Source organism: Acanthaster planci, linkage group LG10, assembly GCF_054643075.1.
Source record: "Acanthaster planci isolate LZ-2023a linkage group LG10, COTS_SCS, whole genome shotgun sequence".
In the NCBI taxonomy this organism is placed as follows: Eukaryota; Metazoa; Echinodermata; class Asteroidea; order Valvatida; family Acanthasteridae; genus Acanthaster; species Acanthaster planci.
Window position 1 is genome coordinate 9072756 of NC_141786.1, and position 21910 is coordinate 9094665.

Here is a 21910-nt window from a genome sequence, read left to right on the forward strand (position 1 = left end):
GATAGTCACTGGTGTGTTTAATAGCTCCTAATTGAATTCCTAATGTTCGATGAAATCGACGGCCGAAAAATAGCTCCCAATACAAGTACGAAACAGTGAAGATGCTTATGAGCAGTGGTGTCGCAGGATGCGGGAGCTGAGAAATGAGGAAAGTGAGGAAGACGAACAGGCAAAGGGACGGAAACAAAAGGAAAGAAGAAGGTGAACATCACCACGCACTGTCCTTGGAAATACCTCAGAGTTGACCCCTTTCCGCCAGTGATAGGTTGTCAGTTTGCCGGCGATGACCCCCCCCATATACACCTTACTTGCGACACCTACAAGTATAATAACAGTGAATAATTCTCGTGTACACTACCACTCACGTTCAATATACACAGAAACTCTTTTAATTCATGTCTTTTCTCCCTTATCCATTTTAACCATTGACGTGGGAAATTACTACGATTTAATTAATTGACCCTTGAGCATCGGAGTGGCGTGTCCGTTTACTGCATCCAGTCTTACAATGTCTTTCTACATTTGGGTGCAGGCTGTATAGAAGTAGAAAAAGTGCAGACGCCCCGGAATGCGTCCCAACTCCTTTTGCAAAAGACAAGTTGTTTGGTTCTGTGAGCAGACACTTGACATGTTGCTCGCAGACGTCTGGTCGATTTAAAACATGTACATTATAGGTCACTATACATAGTGCGTAAGATGTTTATGCATCTTTTGCTCTCATAATAACTTTGAACGAGCAGAATGTGCAGCGATTTCATATACAATTGTAGAACACTGATTATTATATATATGCGTACTTTATGAAAATGACATATATCTATCTTGACTACATTTCAGAATTGTAGACGGAGGAGAACACTGGCGTGTAGTTTGGGAAATCAAAAAATATAAGACAATGGCAGGTGTCAATGGTGCAATATATCGTAAAGTTGACAAAAGATGAAACCACCAAAGTGTCCGAAGTGATTTTGGTGATCTGATTTTGACGCTAACGATAAAAATGATAACAGGAACGATACTGCATGTATAAAACGCTGTTATAAAATCGAACGAGCGACTAAATGAACACGAATTCTGGCAGTAAATGAAATTGATTCGACTATACAGAATGGAATAACATTTTGTGCCTCTCGGATTCGATTTTTGTTTCATGTGCCGATTTTCGTGATGGCGCTTCGCATGATCCATTCCGTCACTGCGAACATCCCCGTCTCCGGCAGTCAAACCCAACCCTGTACAACGTGGGGCAGTCCGCGACCCCCGGTCTTTCCGATTGCAAGTGCATATACGAGGAAACGAAGTGAACTTCATGAGGATGTTTTTCCAACAACGACGGCAGCGAAGACAACCAGATCGACCAGACCGGCTGACGGCTTCAGTGTTGCTGCAGCCCCGGACTGCAAGCCTCTAGGAGTTACCTCTGTTAAACAAGAACCATTGTTTCCCTTTAATTGTTAGCCTGATGGAAAGTACAGATCGTAAAAAAGGGGCTACGTTTCGGCCAATTCACTATACTTCGGGCACATAATTTATAACTTGAAAAAAATAATATTAATAAATCAGGACTACGTCCACCTTAAATCGAAAACCATACTTGTGTGACTCTTTCTGGGGAAAAGGGAGCATTATTGTTCCAGGTCAAAATGAATAACATGTATTTTCCAACTATAACGAAGTTCTTTTCTCTACCAGGTCTGCCCCAATCTGACCCAGCAGTTTTCGAGTGTAACTATCCACCTCTAACCAACTACAGTTCCCCTTCACGCTCTGTTTTGTAGTTTAAGAAGTTGGAAACAGACACTGTTTTTCAACGTAGCTGGGGCAACTTTTGTCAATTGTCTAGAAAGTCTTTCATTTGAAACCCATGAAGCCTTTGATCAAAGAGTTCTTTCTGCACAGCGCCATGCAACCCATTTTCCAGCTTAATTCCAATACCTTGCACCCAGAGCTCTTAGGTTACGGAGGCCAATTAAATTGAATTTTCACCCCACACCCGTGCCGTTTGAATCTGAGGGGAACAGGTATAAAGAACGGTTGCCCTTGATGTCAAATTTCAAGGGTTGTCGCAGTTTGCACTGCCTTTTGGTTGCGACTACTTTATCAATAAAGGCAGGGAGTTTGGTCACAGCTTACTTTGTTCGTAGGTTGCTCTTCCATTCGCTGTCGCCAATTTCGGCGTAGACGGGGCGTTTTCTGTAACGGGAAAAAGGTTAAGGCAAACCGCTGAGTGCATTGCCCCTTGAAATTGTTCAAGGTCATCATCGTAAAATGTTCCTACATGTACAGGGATTTTTTCCATGCGCAAAGCGCTTGTTAGCCACTGGTACTATTTGTTTTCTTCGGTTGTACATTTGGTAATTAATCTATTTTTATTATTTTTGTTTATTTGTACCAATATGAAGACCCCATTGGACATACGTAAAAGTCGCATCAAAGTCACGTAACTGTTTTTCTTACAAACGTGGTAACGTGGTATTAGGTTTTAATGCTGTGTCACGAAATAATCACGTGATTCGATTGCGCTAATAAAAACCATTATACAATCAAAGCCTTTATGAGTCACGCAAAAGACAAGTCATTAGTTCACCCTTTTATCTCGTAAGCATCACTACCCTGTTCTTCTATCATGTTTTGCACACTTATTGGCACGTTGCACTGCCATGTTTTTAGGGTCTTGTTATTGGCCACACTTGTTTAGGTCTCCGATAAGTTTCTATTACAAAGGAAACACCGTCCTCACCAACTGCCTTAAAACAGTCAGGGGACATGTCTGGGGAAAAGCTAGCAGACTCTCCCAAATGTAGAGCAGTAAAGCATTGCTGGATGGTACGAAAGTCCCATTGCGCCACAGACAAAAAAAAAAAACGTGTGGGAGACTTTTTCTTTATTACATATTAATAACTCGTTATTATGAATTCGTGATAACAAATTAGCAATTTGTTATAACGGATTAGTAATTCGTAATAACAGAGCAGTATTTCGATTTAACGAATTAGTAAATCTAAAAACGAAGTACCAATTCGTTATTACAAATTAGTTTCACACTGATTTTGTTTTGTCTGTATCAAGATTGGTCTTTCGTGGGATGGTAATTGGTAACGAAGGTTGTGCCGTTTGGCAGCACAGCACTGCCTTAGGCGAGACTGTGGAGACATTTGATGGTAGCAAACACATTCGCTTGTCTTACACCCCCCATACAATTACAAAAGAGGACAGCTGTGTTCACCAGCGCCAATCGACTCAAGCACACACCCCTTACACGTACCAATTAAGGGGTCAACCACGAGTGGTGGTGTGTAGGCACTTTCGGCCTTGAATGGCCACTGGTTTATTTGCATACGAACTGATGCATCTCGTTACTGATACATGTACAGAGAAAAACTATTTTCATTCAAAATGTGGAGTAGATGCATAAGCCTTTCTTCGTCTGTATTCAGTACACAGAAGTACAGTCTCACCGAGGTGTGCCAAAACAAACCCAAAGCTTACGATGCACGTCGTGTCGTTCACAAAGAGTATTTTACCCTAATGTCTTGTGTACATGTCTTCATAGAAATGTTCTAGCGGAAAACTCAACGAAACCGCCTTGAGCAGAAGCACCCCCTAATTGGTTGGAAAGGGCCACGCAGTTCAGGAGTGTTCATTTTGTTTTAGATTTTCAGCGATGCGACCATAACGCTTGCATTTCCTGGTTGTTCGTGAACCAGCGAAGTTCAGTTCTGATCAAAGGAGCCTCCGTTGCTACGAAAAATGCGCCCTCTTTTGGTCCATCTCAGGGCTCACATGGACCTTGTATCACAGTTATCTGCTTACCGTTTGCCGTGTAGAATGTGAACGCCGTTGGTTCCCCCTTGCCGTACTGATTGCGACCATAGATTGTCATCTGGTATGTTGTATTGGGTCTCAGATCGCGTATGACGTAGTTGTACTCTTGCTGTCTATCGACCGCTGGTATCACCTCCCTCAATGGGTTCTGGTGCGTGTAAACTACTCTTTGTAATGCGCCAGTTTTCTGCAAACATCATATAGAAGCAATTTCATTAAAAAAAATTTGTAACCCCTTTCAAAAAGAGCCTTTTGTTGTCATGTTCAGTCGATGCGGCTCTCACCCCTGCGACTTTGACTGTCTTAATTATTACCAACCTGTTTGCATTTTGGCAGGCACGTAAAGGCATTGTTTGTAAGTACATCGCGAAGATTCGATTCGATTCCATCCAATCTTATCACGCTTTCACGCAAGTTGGACCACGTGCAATGTACACAGAGACTAACAATGGAAAAGTTAACATTTTGGGCCGACCTGTCTTGGGGAAAAACATGCCCAATTTACAGCAGGCGGTCCGCAGTGTTTTAAAAGTTGATTAAAAGTGCTGACATCGCACTGAGATTCAGCACTTGAGTCCAAGCTGACAGATACTCAGGTACGGGACTTAATTTTAACACGCCGTTTTATAAATGTTCAGTGTGCAATGCGCTATCTAACAAAAAGTGCTGAAGCTTTATGATAGCAGGGGGAGGCATGCCAGTGGAGCTGACGGCAGATAGCCCACGGAAAGGGAGCTGTCGGAAAAGGTAATTGCCGATTGTGGAATGCAGCTTTGGGGACACCCTTTTGGTCAAAACGTGGCCCTGATTAATCGGGCTGTTTATGCAAAAATCTACATCAATAATGAAAGAACGGAGTACGGCGAAATATCCAACACAGGTGATCGCCCAACGGTAGCCAGTGATATTAGGCCTAACTGGGGTCCGCGGATAATTACTTACTTGTATCCACCAGCCGCGAAACTGTATGACGTAGCTGCTGACGAGAATCTCTTGAGGGCGCCACTCGTCGGGAGGCATTCCTGGCTGCCATGATAAGGAATAGGCGTGGCGTCTCGTCGACTTCGGTGCGCTTGTCACCCTTGGTGGTAATGGGCGCCCTGCACGAATTAAAATAAATGCTTCAAATGAAGCTCCAGTCAAGATTCAGACTGCAACTGTGTAAATTCAAGCAAGATTATATAGACCCTTTTCACCCACGTGGCTAAATGTAAACAATACCACCACGTGTGGACCGCCTTGGCCACGCCGATAGTATATATTCCTACGGGCAGCTTCAACACGTGCAAAAGTACGTGCGAACGCTGTATGCTTGACCAGGTTATCTAGAATAAGTAGATTACCATCACAACACATCAGAGGTCCAGCACGATCGTGACATCACTGGACAAAGCTCTGTATATGTCCTCAATGAAAAGCGATTCTGACAGATCTCTCACCTCAGGGCCGGTATGATCTTGGAACAACTAGAAGATGTGCCTGAGTTTGTGTCAGTTCAATTAATAAGCTGCAATCCAACCTTATAAAAAAGAGTTTTCAAAACCTAGACACAGAAAAGCAGCCAAAATACATCAAATTACTTCCTTATTGAAAGGCGAAGAGAAAATTTAAATCATTGTTGAACATTATGCTTTACAAAGCGTTGATCTTGAAAACCCAAGGGATAACAACCTATGTCATTTTCTTTGGAGAAGGGCAAACGTACATAATAAGGCCGGAGTGTGGGCGTTCCCGGTATCTCTTAATTTGGTAACTGTAGCTATTACGAGGTCTAGTCAAATTAGTGTCACGGCAGTCAATAATCGAGACGAGGGTGGACATGAGGATACCCTCCCTGCGATACGAATCTACTATAACTGTAGATTTGTTAGACATGATCCAGTGTAGGTTAGTAACGTATAGTAGTGCCGTTACAAGAATAGTTTAAATATATTTGTATTCGTACAATCTCAATCTCTCACGAAGCCTTGAGCCACGACCATGCATTAATGAACTAATATCGACCAGTCACAATCAAGATCAGTGAAGCTAGTTCACCTGACACTGGCCAATAAAATTCCTTTTAGCACCTGAATGATTTGCCCTTTATAAAAGCTGTTTTGAAGGCGATCTTTCTCTCCTTGCGAGATAACAAAATGTACAAAGAAAAACGGCCTGGTGTGCAGGTACTTTGGAAAATACATTTTGCTACTTTGACGACTGCTAATGGGAGACAGAAACGTCAGTGAACGAGCCATTCAGCATAAATTTGTGATTACGACAAAACGATTCGTGTAATTCCCGCAGTTTAACGAGGAACTTCATGTCAGGATAATTATATTTATCACATTCATCTAATGGAATCTGCGCATTCATAAGAACTTTCACACAACGCCCAGCAAGTTCTCCCTATTTAATTTAAAATTCAAAGACACGGTTGACTGTCCAAACTGTCAGGTTTAGCCCCCTGGACATGCTGACCACCTGCCTCACTTGTCTAACGCACCTCTCGGCTGAAGGATGAGACTGAACCCCCCCCCCAAATGTTTTGCACTCCCTGGCACCTTAGGTTAGATATGATGCATGCAGGCCAAGTTACAACGGTTGTACTGTACACGTATCATACCGGTACTGGTTTCCCTGGATAGGTCATGTAACTGGTGTGGTTTATATTACGTCTCATTTTTCATTTCCAGAACATTTGCCGTTTAATGAACGTGTCTGAATGAAGTCTTGAACTTGAAATATTGTGAGACAATTTGGTCATTATCACCAACGGACAGAATTCAAATCAACCCCCAAATTCGATTCTTTTCAAATATCGTTCAAGGTGTAATTAGGCCAAGTTTGATGGGTATTCTACTGTTACGGAAACAACAGTTGTTTCTTAAAGTTAAATAAGTGCGTCTTCGGTACCTTTCAGAATCTCTCCCTTAGTTGTCTCGAATAAATTTAGAAGGATAATACAGTTTATAAAGCATAAAATTAACCCCCCAAAAAATAGCTTCAGATGCAACTGGCATATTGTTTTAGTCTTTCATATTTCTTAATCATAATTTTTTTAAATTTGATATGATGAGTTTTTGGAAACCATCTCTCGCATTACATTGTTAGAGAGTACGCAAGAAACATGTTGCTTGATGCAATGTCAGAAGCTTTGGCCATCTGATTGCCAGTTGTGTGTGTGACATGGCAACAAAGCCGATTCCATGCAGCTGATAAGCAGAAAGTTTTGTTCAGAAATACAAGGTGCCGTCGCCACTTTAACTGACGGTGGAAGGCAATTTTGTGCTTATAGCGAGCTTGTGTGGTCAAAAGTACAATATTGATCATCTTACCGTGTAACTCTATGGACACAAAGGAGGCCCCCATCATGTTAGATGCTGTGCATCTGTACACTCCATAATCTTCGTCAGGGTCGACGCTCACCAATATATACCTGTGTATTTGAAAGGATATTACTTGAACCATGGAGGGAATGGTATGAGACGCCCAAAGAGAGCGTTTGCAATGTGTTAAAGAAATATGGCGTGCGAAGTTAGCATTTAATCCGCGTATACAGATATGTCTATTCTTAATTAGCAGAGATATCTTTATTAGGAATAAAGATATCTCTGTGAGGAACCTGGCTCGTCTAGGAATAGACTGAGATATTCCGGAATTAAATCTTAACTTTGCACGCCATAAAGAAAAATGGAAATGGGTTGACAACAACTCTGACTTATCCATCGAATCCTATCTGGTAATCGTTGAGTTGGCCTATATATCTGGTACAACACTAGTTTACAGTGTCATAAACCATGCTGTGAAGGGATGCGCTGAGCTTCAGTGGTGGCTCAGAGTCAGATTTCTCTTCTGGGATGACGGGAAACACTGATTGGAAACAAAATGATTCTCATTAATTTATCCATGGAGAATCCTCACCACATTGGCAGTTTCATCTAAAACAGACAATGACCAAAACATAGACAGTTCCCACCCCCCCCAAAAAAAACACACACACCCACACTCCCTGCTGGAGCACCCACTGTGTTGGCTTTTCCTCGTAGTAAATGTAATCTCCATTACCCCCTTTTTGGCCTCAAGAAGTTGTGCCATCGCGGCAGGTCACAAGTCATAAGCTAAAAGTCATCGTTGCTGAGGTACCCCCGATACAGGGCACAAGCTCCATTCACGTAAATCGTCACCACCCATCATAATCAGCCTCCAATGCTCGAGCAGAGATGATCACCGCTTACGGATGAGTTGGCATACGGGACGCACCTTACAATCACCACTACCCTCATCAGGTTTGTAACGTCGGGGTTGGATGTCAGCACATGAGACGGTTTCTGTTACCGCCTGACGCCCAGCCGGCCCTATAACATTCTGTACGATGAGACGACGTTTCTGTGCCGCCTGGGTGATTAACATCTTGGGAGTTATGGAGGGGAACGAAATGTGTATCGTCACGGTGCGTTGCGACCGTGTGGCAGTGTAGGGTATTAAAGAAAGTAATCGTTTCTAAACTGAGGACAAAACATGCACTCACACGCACACACATGTTAGCAGACTCATGGCGCCAGTCTCGTAGGCCATCTAATAATAATTGTACTAGAATAAAATTAGGTGGAAGATGGAGATTAAAGCTTTAAGAATCCGATTCTTTTTAGGGGGGGCTTTTGTTTTGTTTGTTTGTTTTGTTTATAATTGTGTTCACTTAGTTTTGTCTTCTTATGCTATTTTTTTTTGCTGATTGTTTTTAATTGTTTCTGCAACACAAAGCAGGATGCATTCAGCTATTTCTGAATTTTTATTTCTGATTTTTATTTATTTTGCGTTGTTGCGAATTTCCTCGGAAACGTCTTCTTAACACAGCCTAGATTTAAAGCCTGCATAAATCCGTGAAATTAATCTGATGTAAGCTCACTGATTTAGCTAGTTACGTGATTTTTAATATATAAGTGTACTTATTAGATTGGCAATTGTTTTCAAGTTGAAAATTCCATTGCGAAAAAATGGAATAAAATGAAACAGAGCGACGAACGAACGGACAGGCACTTACGTGGTGTACTGCTTTCCGTCGCGGACCAACCCCTGGCCCGCAGTCTGGATGGTCACGTTGTCCCTTCGCCACATTATCTCAGCAGAGGGCACGGCACTGACCTCACAATCCAAGCTCACGTACTGGCCGCGACCCGCTCGGATGCTGGTGGCGGGTGAACGCACTACGGGCAAGTCTGTAAAGCGGTGAGAATCATACACCGTTTTTGATTAAATCAAAGTGATCTTGATCCCCGACTCCGTGAACAAATGTATTATATTCTGTATACAGGACACTATAATGCAGTGTACATATATGTGCCTAGATGTTTGGAGTAGACTCAACGAAGTTGATAACCTGAACACGTGTCCACATAGGACTTTTTGTAGTAGGGCCTGAAGGTAAAAGGTCACGCAGCGAGCTTCCGGAACCCTCGCGCCGTCCTCCTATAGGGATTTTACATTGGGCCGTCCAATCACGTTCGATATTTTTTGGAAGAATAATTCCTAGCTGAAACCCCATGAAACACAGTATAAAATATTTTGATCTGTTTTTACTTCGGCTTTACCGACGGACTACCATAAATTTGTAAACCGTAAATGTTCATTTGCGTACAAGACTGCCTCATTGCACTGTTCTTCATGTGTTTTAGATTTTCGGAAGTAATGGGTCAATTTTTGCAGGATGTTTCTCGTTTAGGTCAAGTGATTTTTCAGTTTCTATAAATCGATATACTAGCAAATATTTTCCAAAGCCCCTTTTCTGAGTCGCATTTTTTAAGAAGTAACTGAACGAAAAAAAATATTACAAATTCTAAAATCTTTGCACGTTATTTTTCTTATCCAAGGTTTCCGAAGTGCGCCATCAGGGGTCAACCTTCAGGCTCTATTGTAAGGACCCACGCTTTCAGGTGGGAGGTCCACGCTTTCAGGTGGGAGGTAAGTTTTTAGTTTAGCTATGTGGTGACCATTATTTATCTTCGACAAGCAGAGAGCGTTTGCACGTTTAAAAAAAATCGATGTTTTTCATACATCACTGGCTGCTTAAAGTCATTTATGGGTGTTGTACCGAAGACCTACTTTCCCTGCATTCCGTCCGTAAAGTCATCACAATTTGCAATTCTCGCCCTGGGGACAGAGGTGTCAAAACTGCCTGGGCTGGAGGCGTTGTTGGCCGGTGCTAGTTACTTGTTGGGCTATCACATCACCCGACAAGGACAGCGTTGAAGGAAACATTATTCACCGTAAGCCGTGGTAATGGGTCAACTCTTAGTCTATATCGTTGATGGTTCGACATTAATAATCATTCCTTGCGTCATAATTCGTTACAATCTGATGAGGCCGTTCACTGCGTCTCGAAGCCCTGATAAGTACTAAATTTTGTTTATACGACGCCTTGTCTAGCTCTGCACACGGATGACATCCTCGAAGCCATAAAGACCTATGCTGATGACGTCAAAGGGAAACCACATGCGATAATGAACTGGCGGACGAATATCAGAAGGACAGTGCTACTTGGGCGACGAAAGTTAGCAGACACCTTATTAGTTTGACCTGCTTCACCAAAATGAAATGGCTGGCATGTGGGGCGCCAACATTTTAACGAACTCAATAATTCTACTCGGACGACAAAATATACGGTTCTGTATAACACTAAAAAATACGTCCACTCAGTTAGAGTGAGGTTTACAAATCATTTTCAGATTTTCATTAGAGAATACATCATTCTTTTCCGTTTCAGTGACACACAAAATCATACAGATCAAAGATTACATTTAACTCCTATTCAATTTGATTGCTAAAAAAAAATTAACCTATGTGATGCTGCTTGGTAGGATACCGGTAATCACTTTTGAAATTTTCTGAGGCATCATAGTGACTTAAGGGACAGAACTAAAATTGCAATTCTAACTTTGTTGTCACAGGAAATGCACACAAATGCATCCTGTCCCATAACACTATGTGATTTCGTAAGTTTTTTTTTTTTGCTTTTTGGTTTTTTTTCTCGTTTTTAGCTTGTTCAAGTACTGCGCCGATTCAAACAAAGCCTACTGTTCCCTGTAGAGTGGGTATCCGATAAAAAGGCAGGGGGTTCCTTTTTACCCATTTTATTGACACCATGAGTTGTACATTAGGGATTGTACATGGAGGGAACTTTTTTTAATAGAAACCTACGTCAGATACAAGACACAAAATTATATTGTTACAAACTGAATGTTATTTAATTAATACAGTGCCATACCCTGTGCCCAGTGACGACGACAGACCAGAAACAACTTACTAAATAATGTTCGCACTAAATAGAGAGGATTAATGGCACAGTTCACTGCCCCCTCTAGTGTCAAAGTGTTGCTGTCTGACTACAGGTGGACTTAACATTGCGTAGGCCTAAGGGCTGCAGACTTACACTGCACCACCACTTCGATGGATCGCTCGATGGTTCCAACCCCATTGGAGGCTGTGCAGTTATATACCCCGGCGTCCTGCTCGTCGATATTACTCAGCAGCACGGTGTCCCCCCACACTTGCGGCAATCCCCCCATCGGGGGATAATATCCGACTTTCTCCCATGTCACGGTGGGGTCGGGGAACCCGCTGGCGTTGCAGTATAAGATGGCGTCCGTGGTGCGATTGAAATACCTCCGGTCGCGGTCTGATTGGTCGAAGAAGGGCGGCGTGGTGGGCTCAAGCGATACTATGCTTGGTAAACCTGACCCAAGTAAGGATAATATCGTGGACTTCAGTTGTTTAATTATTTTGATTAATTATGGGTATATTCTGGTAAAACAGCGATAAGAGGAGGATTTAAATTTCAGACCCCAGAAATACAGTCTCAACCTTTTTTTCTCAAAGTTCTGATCCTGAATGTCTTTCTGGGAAGTATTCGAATCAGACGAAACAACAGTAAGGAAACAGCAACAATGAATTATGGTCGAATAGTTTAATATAAGAGTTGAATGAATTTAAACTGAGATAACAACGCTGAAACAAATAAAAATAACGAAGAAGTTTATTGAACGATGAGATACATAGACGTTGAAAACGGTATGAACGTGGTATCAAGGCTAGGCCAAAAAAAATAAAAAAATGGTCTCTGGTCAGCACGCGTGTCGATTTTGAATGCACGCGTCCTTTTGTTTTTATTTCTTTCTCTTTCTTTTTCTCAACATTTTCAAAACAGAGCGCTGTATTTCCACACCATCTAAACGTTCACGAGTAGGCTGATTCCAATTCCACATTTCAGAAGGGGAATTTGTCCAAGGAACCAGACTAATTCGTGGGTAGTTCGTACCCGGTGATATTTCAGTTACGACTGCGTAATGTTGATGTCGAACACAAACAGTAGACCATGGGTAGGTAGTTGCAGCCAGCTGATCAACAACAATGGCGGCAAGAGGTGCGACGCGCTACTTCTAGCCTTTGCACTTTGATCAAATATGCTCAGGCTCATTTCTGTGTCCGTTGCCCGTCTTAAAAGCTACCCCCCCAAAAAAAAGCACTTCATCAAATCTGGAACCTTGGTCTGACCAGAGACTGAGAACTGTTTTTTTGGGGGGGTGCTTTTTTGTTAGGAAGTTATACTGACAGCACCGGCAGTAGCCTATAAGACGACGACGACAACGACGACGACAACAAACAACAGCATGGACAACAATAATTACAACAGCAAAAACAGTAAAACCAACAACTGGTATAACACTCACTCGGCACCTCCAGCTCCACAATCCGCTCTAACTTGAACCTCCTGGCCAGAACCTGGCATTTGTACTTCCCTGCGTCCGACTTCCTCACTCGGGTGATTCGAATGTTGAACGTGGAGTTGAAGGCTTCGATCTTGACACGGCGGTCGTCGGCGTACAACGTGTACAAGCTGCTCAGCACTGTTGAACCAAACAAACGAGATGTTTACATTAACTGAACGACAGCCCAAAATGGGAAATTTAATGATGTCCTTTACAAGCTACCGTGGCCCTTATTCTGATACCAGAAGCCCACTGTGTGCTTCTGCAGTTTTAGCGCCGCAGTTATTTATTAAGGAAACAGTTATGTTTTATTACTCGAATAAATGAAGCACGGCTTTATTTACTTGTTAATTAAGATGACTTTTCAACTCCTTTGTAGCAGTAAATACCGGTGAATAATAACGAAGATTGGAAGCACCTGTAAGCTTGATGTCATTATAGGCGGAACAGGAGTTTTCCACACTTTTGCGTATACAATAGAGGCACTACACCTTTTTTTCCATACATTTGTGTACAATTCAGGTACCACACGCTTCTTGTACATTTCTTTGGGTATGGATTTCCCTCTGTACTTGCTTTTCATGTTAAATAGTTTATTTGGACAATAGAAGTGGCCAATATAGCCTATCTTTAAACAACGCAATTGGGCGAGTTTGAAGGATTGATAGTACGGTTGTACACTGTCCTTATAATTATGCTCTATTGACCAGAAGTGCCAGTGCATCTCGTCTTACATGAAGCATGTCTCTGATGGTAACAATCCATCGGTCCTCTGCCCTGTTCAGTTGTCACCACGTAATAACTAGGGTGAGCCTTGGAGAAATTTGCCATGTGAGTCGAGTAAATTATAACTACATTTTGATGAGATCTTTCCATTGAAACTGAAGACTACGTCCCAGTAACTAAACATAAGTGTCTAGACAGTTGTCAAACACCAAAATCACCCTCATTTTGGTTGGTTGTCAGCCTGGAGATAGAAGGTTAATCATTTTATGTGAATCAACTCGTAATATACCAGTATTTCGATATGGAAAGATACATTTAATTTGAAAAAAACAAACTATAGGGTTCTACACCAAATTCAATGCAAATCCCACAAAAAAGCTACCATACATTTGCTCTCAATTGTGTACAGTTCCAGAGTGGACTTTCATCCCAGCCCGCGTTTGGAAAGCCGCCATTGCCAACAACTTCAAACCAGGTTTGAAACTCAGGATATTAGGGACCTAATGAACTGCTTTTACCCAGATAGCGCCTGCCAGCCCGCAGTGGTGTAACCGTCGTGCGGGTGGTTTCAAACGCAGTACGGACACGTAAAAAAAAAAAGCCTGGTCGTCTGGTGTCACCGGCTGTGTCTCCTTGAATTCTCTGGGGGGTAGATTTGGCAAGGATCTGTTTTTTAGTCTCAATACGGTCACTACTCTGAAAAATTTGTCAGAAACTGAGAACGACAAAATGTTTTATGGGAAATACCGAAATACGCTGTCAAAGTTCAGCCATCAAATCATTCGCCGTAGAAAGAAACAACAACAGCAACTAAATTAAGAAATGCTGTTAAAAAAGAGGGAGAATTTGACGTTCTGAAATAATAATCAGCGAGTCTACAACAGACGGAATGGCGTAACTATAACAGGGGCATGTTAGCACACCTCTCATCTTTCTATCTGCCTTGCATTGGCTTAGCTTCACTTCGAATAAGGGCAGAATGACACTCACATTATTTAAGACTATGGCAAAACTTATAACCAGGGTGTTTCTACACCAGACCGAGGTCCCAAGGGCCCTGCCCCTGGAAAGTTTGATTGCAGTCACAGCACGGGTGTTCACATGTGTTAAAAAAACCGCTCGGGGGTGCACGCTGTACGCTTGTGAACAGGCTGGCTTTACACGCACACGTTGTCCGGGAACTGCTGTTTCTCACTGCATGGATATGTGAAACTGGGTTACATTCCCCGAACGAATACAGTAGGAAATCTACCTATATAGTTTACCTCAAGGGGAAAAACGTACTTAAATCACACTGTACTCGTCATGAAATATGGTAGCTGTGTGGATGCCTGACGTCGAACATGAAGACTCCTGCACCGTGTGCATACAGTGATATATGCTCCCTCTCTCGCCTGATTCACGTACGGGTGTCAAGGCAAATGCCTTGTAGATGGTACACATGACATTGTAACCATATGCGTTTTAACCCGCACACTGTGGAGTCTGAAAGGTGAGCATATGCCCTAACCAAGGTACGCAGGGATCACGAGTCGTTCGGCTCATACGAGCTGTAAAGGTGAAGCCAGGTGATGTACGTCTCAACCTGAACGTGCGCGTTGTTAAAACCTGAAAGTGCGACTAACCATTCGTAAACAAACCACTTATACAACTTGAAACTCGCGATAAACATTGTCTCGGGAGGGGGGGTGTGCAAAACAACCCAGCATATCTTTTCCCTACACGGTGTTATACTGATTCGATAAATGAGAACATTATGTAAGCATCTACAGTAATCTCTACTTACGTGTAGTCTGTCCACGCCACCAAAAGACGCGTTTCCTGCCCAGGTTGACGATCTCGCAGCGTAGCACGGCCGTGCTTCCTTCCTCAGCTACGAGAGATTCCCTGGCCGCGTTGATGAAGTAAGTCTCGTTGGGAGCTTAGCAAAAAAAATAGACCTTATTTACGTGAAAGAAATTTTTACCTTGTTCCCTGAATCCTTCTAGTTCAAGGTTATCTGGTAAATGGGGTAATGCTAGATTATTTTGAGTTACAAACCTCATTTGTTTTTTATGCGGCTTAAAGCGAACATTACTCTGAACAAAAACCGACATGGATTTGTATTTCGTGCCTCCTGGTTTTACTCCCAGCTTCCGATAATAAAAAAAAAGTTTTACCTCACTTTCAATTCAAGATGGCTGACACATGAATACAGTCTGTTGGACTGATTAGGCCTATGGCAGTCTACATTGGGGAGGCAAGCTTGCAAGTTTCTTGAACGAAAGACATAAATAACTAACAAAATAAATAAAAATAAAGGTAACCGACTGGGACCATCCAAAGTTACGCGCGTTTTGGGTCCCTCCGTTTGCCCTATGTACAATGTCAATGGACAGTGAGGGAGACAAGGCTCACCAAACATGCGCAAATGAAAAGAGGCCTTAAGTTATTCTCTTATGATGGGCATCGGTATTGAGTTGGTTCTTTGCTCCCTTTTTGCCAGCACATAATGATGCTGATTAACAAAATCTCTCGTGTGGTATTTCCACAAAATTAAGTCCAGGACCAATACTGCTTAGCATATTTCTCTGCAGTAAGCAAAAATATATTTTTAACAAATCGGAAACAGTCGCGAGTGTATGACAATAAGGTTGTGACCTACATTGACTAAGCAGAAGGTCCATGAGCTATGCATATTTCTGTGCTAAGCAGCTATGTAGAATAGGGCTTCTAACTTCCGAGGACTCATTGATCGAGAGCAGGCCACGCGGCCAGTTTGAACAGTAGATAAAGCAGTGGTTGGCTGTGAGTCACCACGCACAGTACGCTCTATGCGAGCGAAAATCCACATATGGAGGGGAGTGCTTGGGGGAATGGGAAGTTAACTAATTTGAATGGAATTGATGACTTTTTAAAATTATTTTAAAACTTGTTTTGACTTCGACATTTATGAAAGGGAATATGCGACAGCCACAGCTGTTGGTCGGTCCTTACATTTCTATTTTGAAGTGCCACCATAGCAAACGTATTGTTGCAAACAAAGTCTTGGAAGTCAACTCCTGAACACAAAGTGCCCCAGACCAGTGGTAAATCCAGCTACTCTCCGAGTACATTCCATTTGAACGACCAGTGAAACTTTTCAACCATTACATAATCTTCATCATCCCGTTCTTAAAAAAGAACAAGTGAACACACCCACACACACACCAAAGTGTGTATTTGCCTGCAACTGGGGACCCCCTATTGTTCCTCTTTTGTTTGTACTTTAACTTTTTTAGAAGACCACCCGTATGTTTTGTACACAGTTGTCAATCGGGGACCCTCTGTCAATCAGGGACCTTATTGTCCTCAATTGTTCAGGGTCCCCAATTGAATGCAGAAACAAACTCACACACACAAAAGTGAAACCACTCCCAAGGACCTCATGAATCCACTCCAAAAGCGTGAAAACCACGAAGCATTCCAAAAGAAAATAAAAAATAAAAACAAAAGAAAAAAACGCTCTACAAAGTGAAACCCCTCCAAAGGAGTGAACTCTCAGCTCGTCCAAGGATCCATAATTATGAAGGACAACTCGAAAAAGAGTCAATTTTCCTTGAAAGGGCTCTTCTTTTAGAGTGTTTTTCGCACCTTTGGAGTGGTTTCGTTCATTCAAAAGCAGTTTTCACTCTCTTGGAGTGGATTTACGAGGGACCCGCTCTTTGTGAGAATGAGTGTTTCACTCGTGTGCCTTTAGAGAGTACAGAACACAGTTCCAGGTCTAACGAAGTCCTTACCACGGGTCGTGGTACTGAGTTTGCGAAGGCATTTGCGCATATCACCGCCAAGGTTTGTGCTGTTGCTATTGCTGAGTCCAAGCGTCTCGAAGCATTTCTGGACCCGCTCTGTTAGTGTGAAGGTTGTTGAGCCAAGCACGATTTTAGTTGAATCGGCATCTGTCGAAAACATACAAAAGGGGGAAAACGGACAAACATATGTTCGTCACATCATGGTGTAAAAAATACACTCATACCAATTGGGGAGTCCGGCTGGCGTAGTGGTTCTTTCATCGCCTTCCACCTCTGCGGTTCGGGTTCGAATCCAGGCTCGGTCCACATGTGGATTGAATTTTCAGTCCCTACGGATTTCGTGGGTTTTTACCCAGAACATTCCTCGGGGGTTTTCCTCCCACCTCTAAAACTGTAACTGCTTCTCATTGTCTCCTCTGTACAGATCTCTTTAAGCTTCCGGGCTAAGGTGCTCAGGACCCTTAGAAGGAATCCCTTACCACAGATAAGTAATAATAATTGCTTTACCGGCTAAGGTAGTGGCTTATGTCCCGAATATCACAATAGCCCGATTTTGAAGATTTGTACGCGTCGAAGCGAAAGTTGCTCGAGTGGTTGCCCTAATCGTTGAAGAGCCAGATGTTTATTTCCCGGAGACTGTTTCGGAGGGGTTCGTACATGTTTCCCCAAATGCAGAATCTCTGTCTGTTTAGTATTAGCCAGATGGTTATTGCATCCGCGTTTTGGGATGCCGTATGTTGATAAGCCTATGTAGTATTAAACCTGTGGTGTTATGCCTGCCTGGCCTTGCCATAAGGGAAACCAGTGTTTAACCTCTAAATTAGCGCACCTTGGGAAAAGGAATACATGTTCAGTAAACAAGCACATCAGGATTGGTTTTCCAATTCTTTTAACACTTCATGACTTTCCTGAGTATCGCCCTAATTCCCATTATTTTGTGACGTGTCACAGCAAAGCCACCCCACAGACAAGCCCGTGCTGGATTGGAGGAATCGAGCACCGGGGGTTGAACAACCTTGCCCCACTAGGTCCTGCCAACTTCAAGCCCCTGGTCTTCCCCTACTAAACCTGCCCGGGGGAGCTTGATCTATCTTCCCATGCGCCGTCGCCCGCTGATCACCTCTTGGCACATCGTTGTGACGCACCGTGCCTATCCGTCCGTATCATCGGGCAAGGGATGCTGTGGAGCCCGGCTCAGCGACCTGGCGGACGTGATTTACAGGGTGTGAAAATCTATTTGATTTATCTCGATCGCTCGACTTCATCTACTTATTTTTTTGTCGCCATGTGTTAAGGACGTCCCAGAAAATTAAAGATGCATACGATGATATGCATTATTTATAAATCGTGCAGAGCTGGGGAGTTGCGTACCAATAAGCATATTGACCATTTTCCTGGACGATTCTTCTACTCAAAAAACCGTTATGGGAAATGCATATTACAATTTTTTTTTTGTACGGCCAGAAAGATTTCATAGTAATGTCAAGGCGATAAACATGTAGTATCTTTGGAGATGTGAATTGTTATTTTCGGGTTAAGGCACAAACTTACACATTTTAAACTGGTATGATTGTGAAAGACCGTTAATTTCACTGGGAATTATTTCTCATTAACAAATACCTCAGAAAGTTGATACCGATTACTGTTGGTCGAAAGCCCGTCACGTCGGTAGGTTTTAGCACATGATAAAGATAAACACGTTTTCAACGCTCCCCAGCTTCATCGAAATTTTGACCTCTGTTTTATGGACTTCAACTCCCGTGCACGACAATCGTTATTGTCGAGTATAGAATGCTCACCATAACAAAAAAGCTTGCATTTCCCAGTCAAATGTTCACCACAACCGGCTCTGCTGTGTTTTTGCCTCGCATCCCGCAAAACCCGCCTCGCGCCAATTTCCCACATACCGAGATTTTTTTTTTTCACATCTACCATACGGCTAAAAGATCGCTTCACAACTTATGAGGAAAAATTGACGTATTGAATCGTTGGACTATTTGTTGCAAACTAATGTTTTATTAAAATTCTTGCTCGTTCAAAGAGCTATTTAAAAATACACCAAACTTTATTGGGTTGGTTTTATTCCAGTCTGCTAAGGAGACGTCTTGGGATCTGGCGCCTGTTTGACTTGCCTTTTTTTGGATTGAAACAGAGTAGTTTAGCCCACCTAATGAAAAATTATTCCCTCTTTACACAAGTCCTATTTTTCCGTATCAGTTTTGGACGAGACACAGGAGGGAAATCTGCAAATGTATGGTCATACTACGTTGGAAAACAGGCATGATGGTCACAGGAAATTATGATAAGCCACGATAGGATAAGTGACAAGAAACACTACAGTTTGAGACGTTGGAAAATCAAGAGAGTTCACGAGAAAACAAAAATTCACAATTAACCACTTGGGACGGGATAGCACTTGCACAATTATAAAAAACATAGGCCTAATAAAGAGAGGGCAGGTCTTCCGAGTACGCAGAAACGCAGCAAAGCTAGGTTTCACTGTGAATCACAAGATCAGTACGCAAAGGACTAGAGTTACCAAAGATTCCAACAAAAAACTCTATTCTGTTTCAAAATCCACCGAAGGTGTTTTGTTGGCTCAGTACGTGCAACCCAAATGAGCCGGTTTTAACATTAGGATAAGCAGATAACTGCCCACACGAATCGGAAATCTGCCATTAGGAATTTTCAACCAATCGAGCGTGAGATAACACTGTTGTTCTGAAATTGACAACCTCTCTATATACAAAACACTTTGCCGCGTGGTTTCTGTAAAATGGTGTTCCAGATTAACAGGAACAACACAGTTTTGGCCGAAAGATCGTTCATTTGTTGCACAGTGGGCTTCGAAAAGAAAGTTGGTAACTGGTGAACCATGTTGCTTAGACACGTCTCGATATAGCGCCATACGCCTTCGAAGCTGGAAGAAGCAAATGCACAAAAAAACTCAAATCGATTGCTATTGTGGTCTCGTAATTAACACCAAATGTGTCATTGTGTCTAAATGTATTTACACATCAACACGCTTAAATAAATACCAGAACATGTTCAGCTTCTGACTATTAAAACCAGAACACGTTCATAAGGTAAGGCGTTTAAAAGGCATAAAAATATTAACACTTGTTTTTACCGTGCATTTAATATCTTTTGCTTTCGTCTGAGACGCCAATCCATTGGAGAATGGTTATTTTACAACAGTGTGTGATTAGCGAGTTTTCTTCAAGTAAATTTACCTTGTGAACAGTACAACTGTTGGTATAATGCATTGAGAATGGCACTTCAAATTTTAGTTGCCTGAAACATTAGCACCGGTCTTCAACAGAGCAAATGAAAATGATCCAAGTGGGCCTACAGTCATTGTCAACAGCAACACCCCATTAACGTTAGACACATATTAAAATGTGTGATACTTCAGCAATGCACTCACCGATGGCGAGACACATAAGCATGGCCACAGCTGCAGCGGCAAAGCTCGCCCGGCGATCCATCCGGAAGGACGGGTGGATACGGTGTCAGTGAGGCCGATCAGGGTCGCAAGGCTGACCGGAGAGAACTCAGCCAAAGTGTCTGAGCATCAAAGGCACCGTCACGGGTGTCGATTTCGGTCCGCGTCCGGGCCCGCCGTATCCCGGGGCAGTCTGGCGCTGAAATGGGCAACCCTCTGGACACACGGCGATATCAGACCAGACCGCAGGGCAAGTTCTCGCATTGAAGAATAATCACCCGAGGAGAGAGGTGTTTCTGCTTCTTACGTGTCCGTGCCCTGTGGTTTCACTAGTCACCAGAGCGGCCCCCTCGGCTTATATGACGGCTGATGTCAGGGTGTTAAGTAGCCTTGTAATGCTCTCCATCATGTCAGCTGACTCCTGCTTCCCAGCCTCCGGGGTCGGTATTTAATTCATAGGACAACGCCGTCGACAATCAATCTTAACACATACTGACAGAGGGTTACAAGTTCTTTCCAGTTTCGTCATTTTAATATTGCCGTGAAGGTGGGCACCAGACATTCAAGTCGTTCTCCTGTACAGAAACCAAGAGTAGTATGGCGTAAGGATTGTTATTGGCCCCTAAAAGTCACAAACAAGAAATCTGCGGCAATGGGTTTAAAACACCCGCGTAGTGTGACAGGTCTACCTCGGACACAGCGGCAACTACCTTGGGTCGCTGCTCTGCCGCTGTACGCCTACAACGCATAGTGGGAGGAAGTCCGTTTTTCATTTCTTTTGTTTGTTGGGGTGTTTGTTTGTTTTTAATTTTGGGGGTTTTTCTTTTGTTCTTGCCTGAGGAATTGAAGGTACCATTATTTTGGACATTGAACTTCCTCCTGGTGGGATTGAAAAAGAAATATATTTTTGCCCCACCCTTAACCCAACCCTGACCCTAGAATGCCCTGTGAGGGCGATCTGAATTAAAAAAAATTCTTTTGCGGTCAAAATAGACCTAACACGAATTAATTACGAAAGTGCGCTCGTTTGGTTGTGATAAATCGTGCACCACTCACTTCCATGAGAAAATGGACGTGTACTAGGAAATATAGGTCTGTAACGCTTTGGACCACGTTTAGAAGCATCTAGTTTTTTTTCCGATGGCTGTCCAAAGTTTTATTCATTTGCCTAAACATGCACATTCCTTGAGGAATGGAGTGGAAAGTGCTCCGGTATTTAGAACACAATCCCTTTACAACTGCGTCAGATTATCAAAACCTCCGTTACTATTTTGTTTTGACACTACCTTCAACCCCAACTTTGTCAGCCAGACTTTGGCTTAACGTACCACTGTGACGTGGCAAAGGAAGCACCTATCAATTCCCTGTAGGACTTGTTCTTGCATTTCCCTTTCTTTTTA

At 42.7% G+C, this 21910-nt stretch overlaps 1 protein-coding gene across 1 annotated transcript; it reads right to left on the bottom strand.

Moving 5' to 3' along the window:
- Nucleotides 1-366: 366 nt before the first annotated feature.
- On the bottom strand, nt 367-21910 carry LOC110985005 (neurotrimin-like). The gene is made up of 11 exons (XM_087142008.1): nt 20493-21910; nt 17054-17212; nt 15082-15216; nt 12531-12707; nt 11234-11536; nt 8849-9023; nt 7143-7243; nt 4768-4925; nt 3814-4012; nt 2134-2193; nt 367-1420 (listed from the first exon to the last, which is right to left on the bottom strand). The coding sequence occupies exons 1-11, from the start codon at nt 20551-20553 to the stop codon at nt 1308-1310; spliced, it is 1641 nt and encodes a 546-aa protein (XP_086998134.1). The 5' UTR covers nt 20554-21910; the 3' UTR covers nt 367-1307.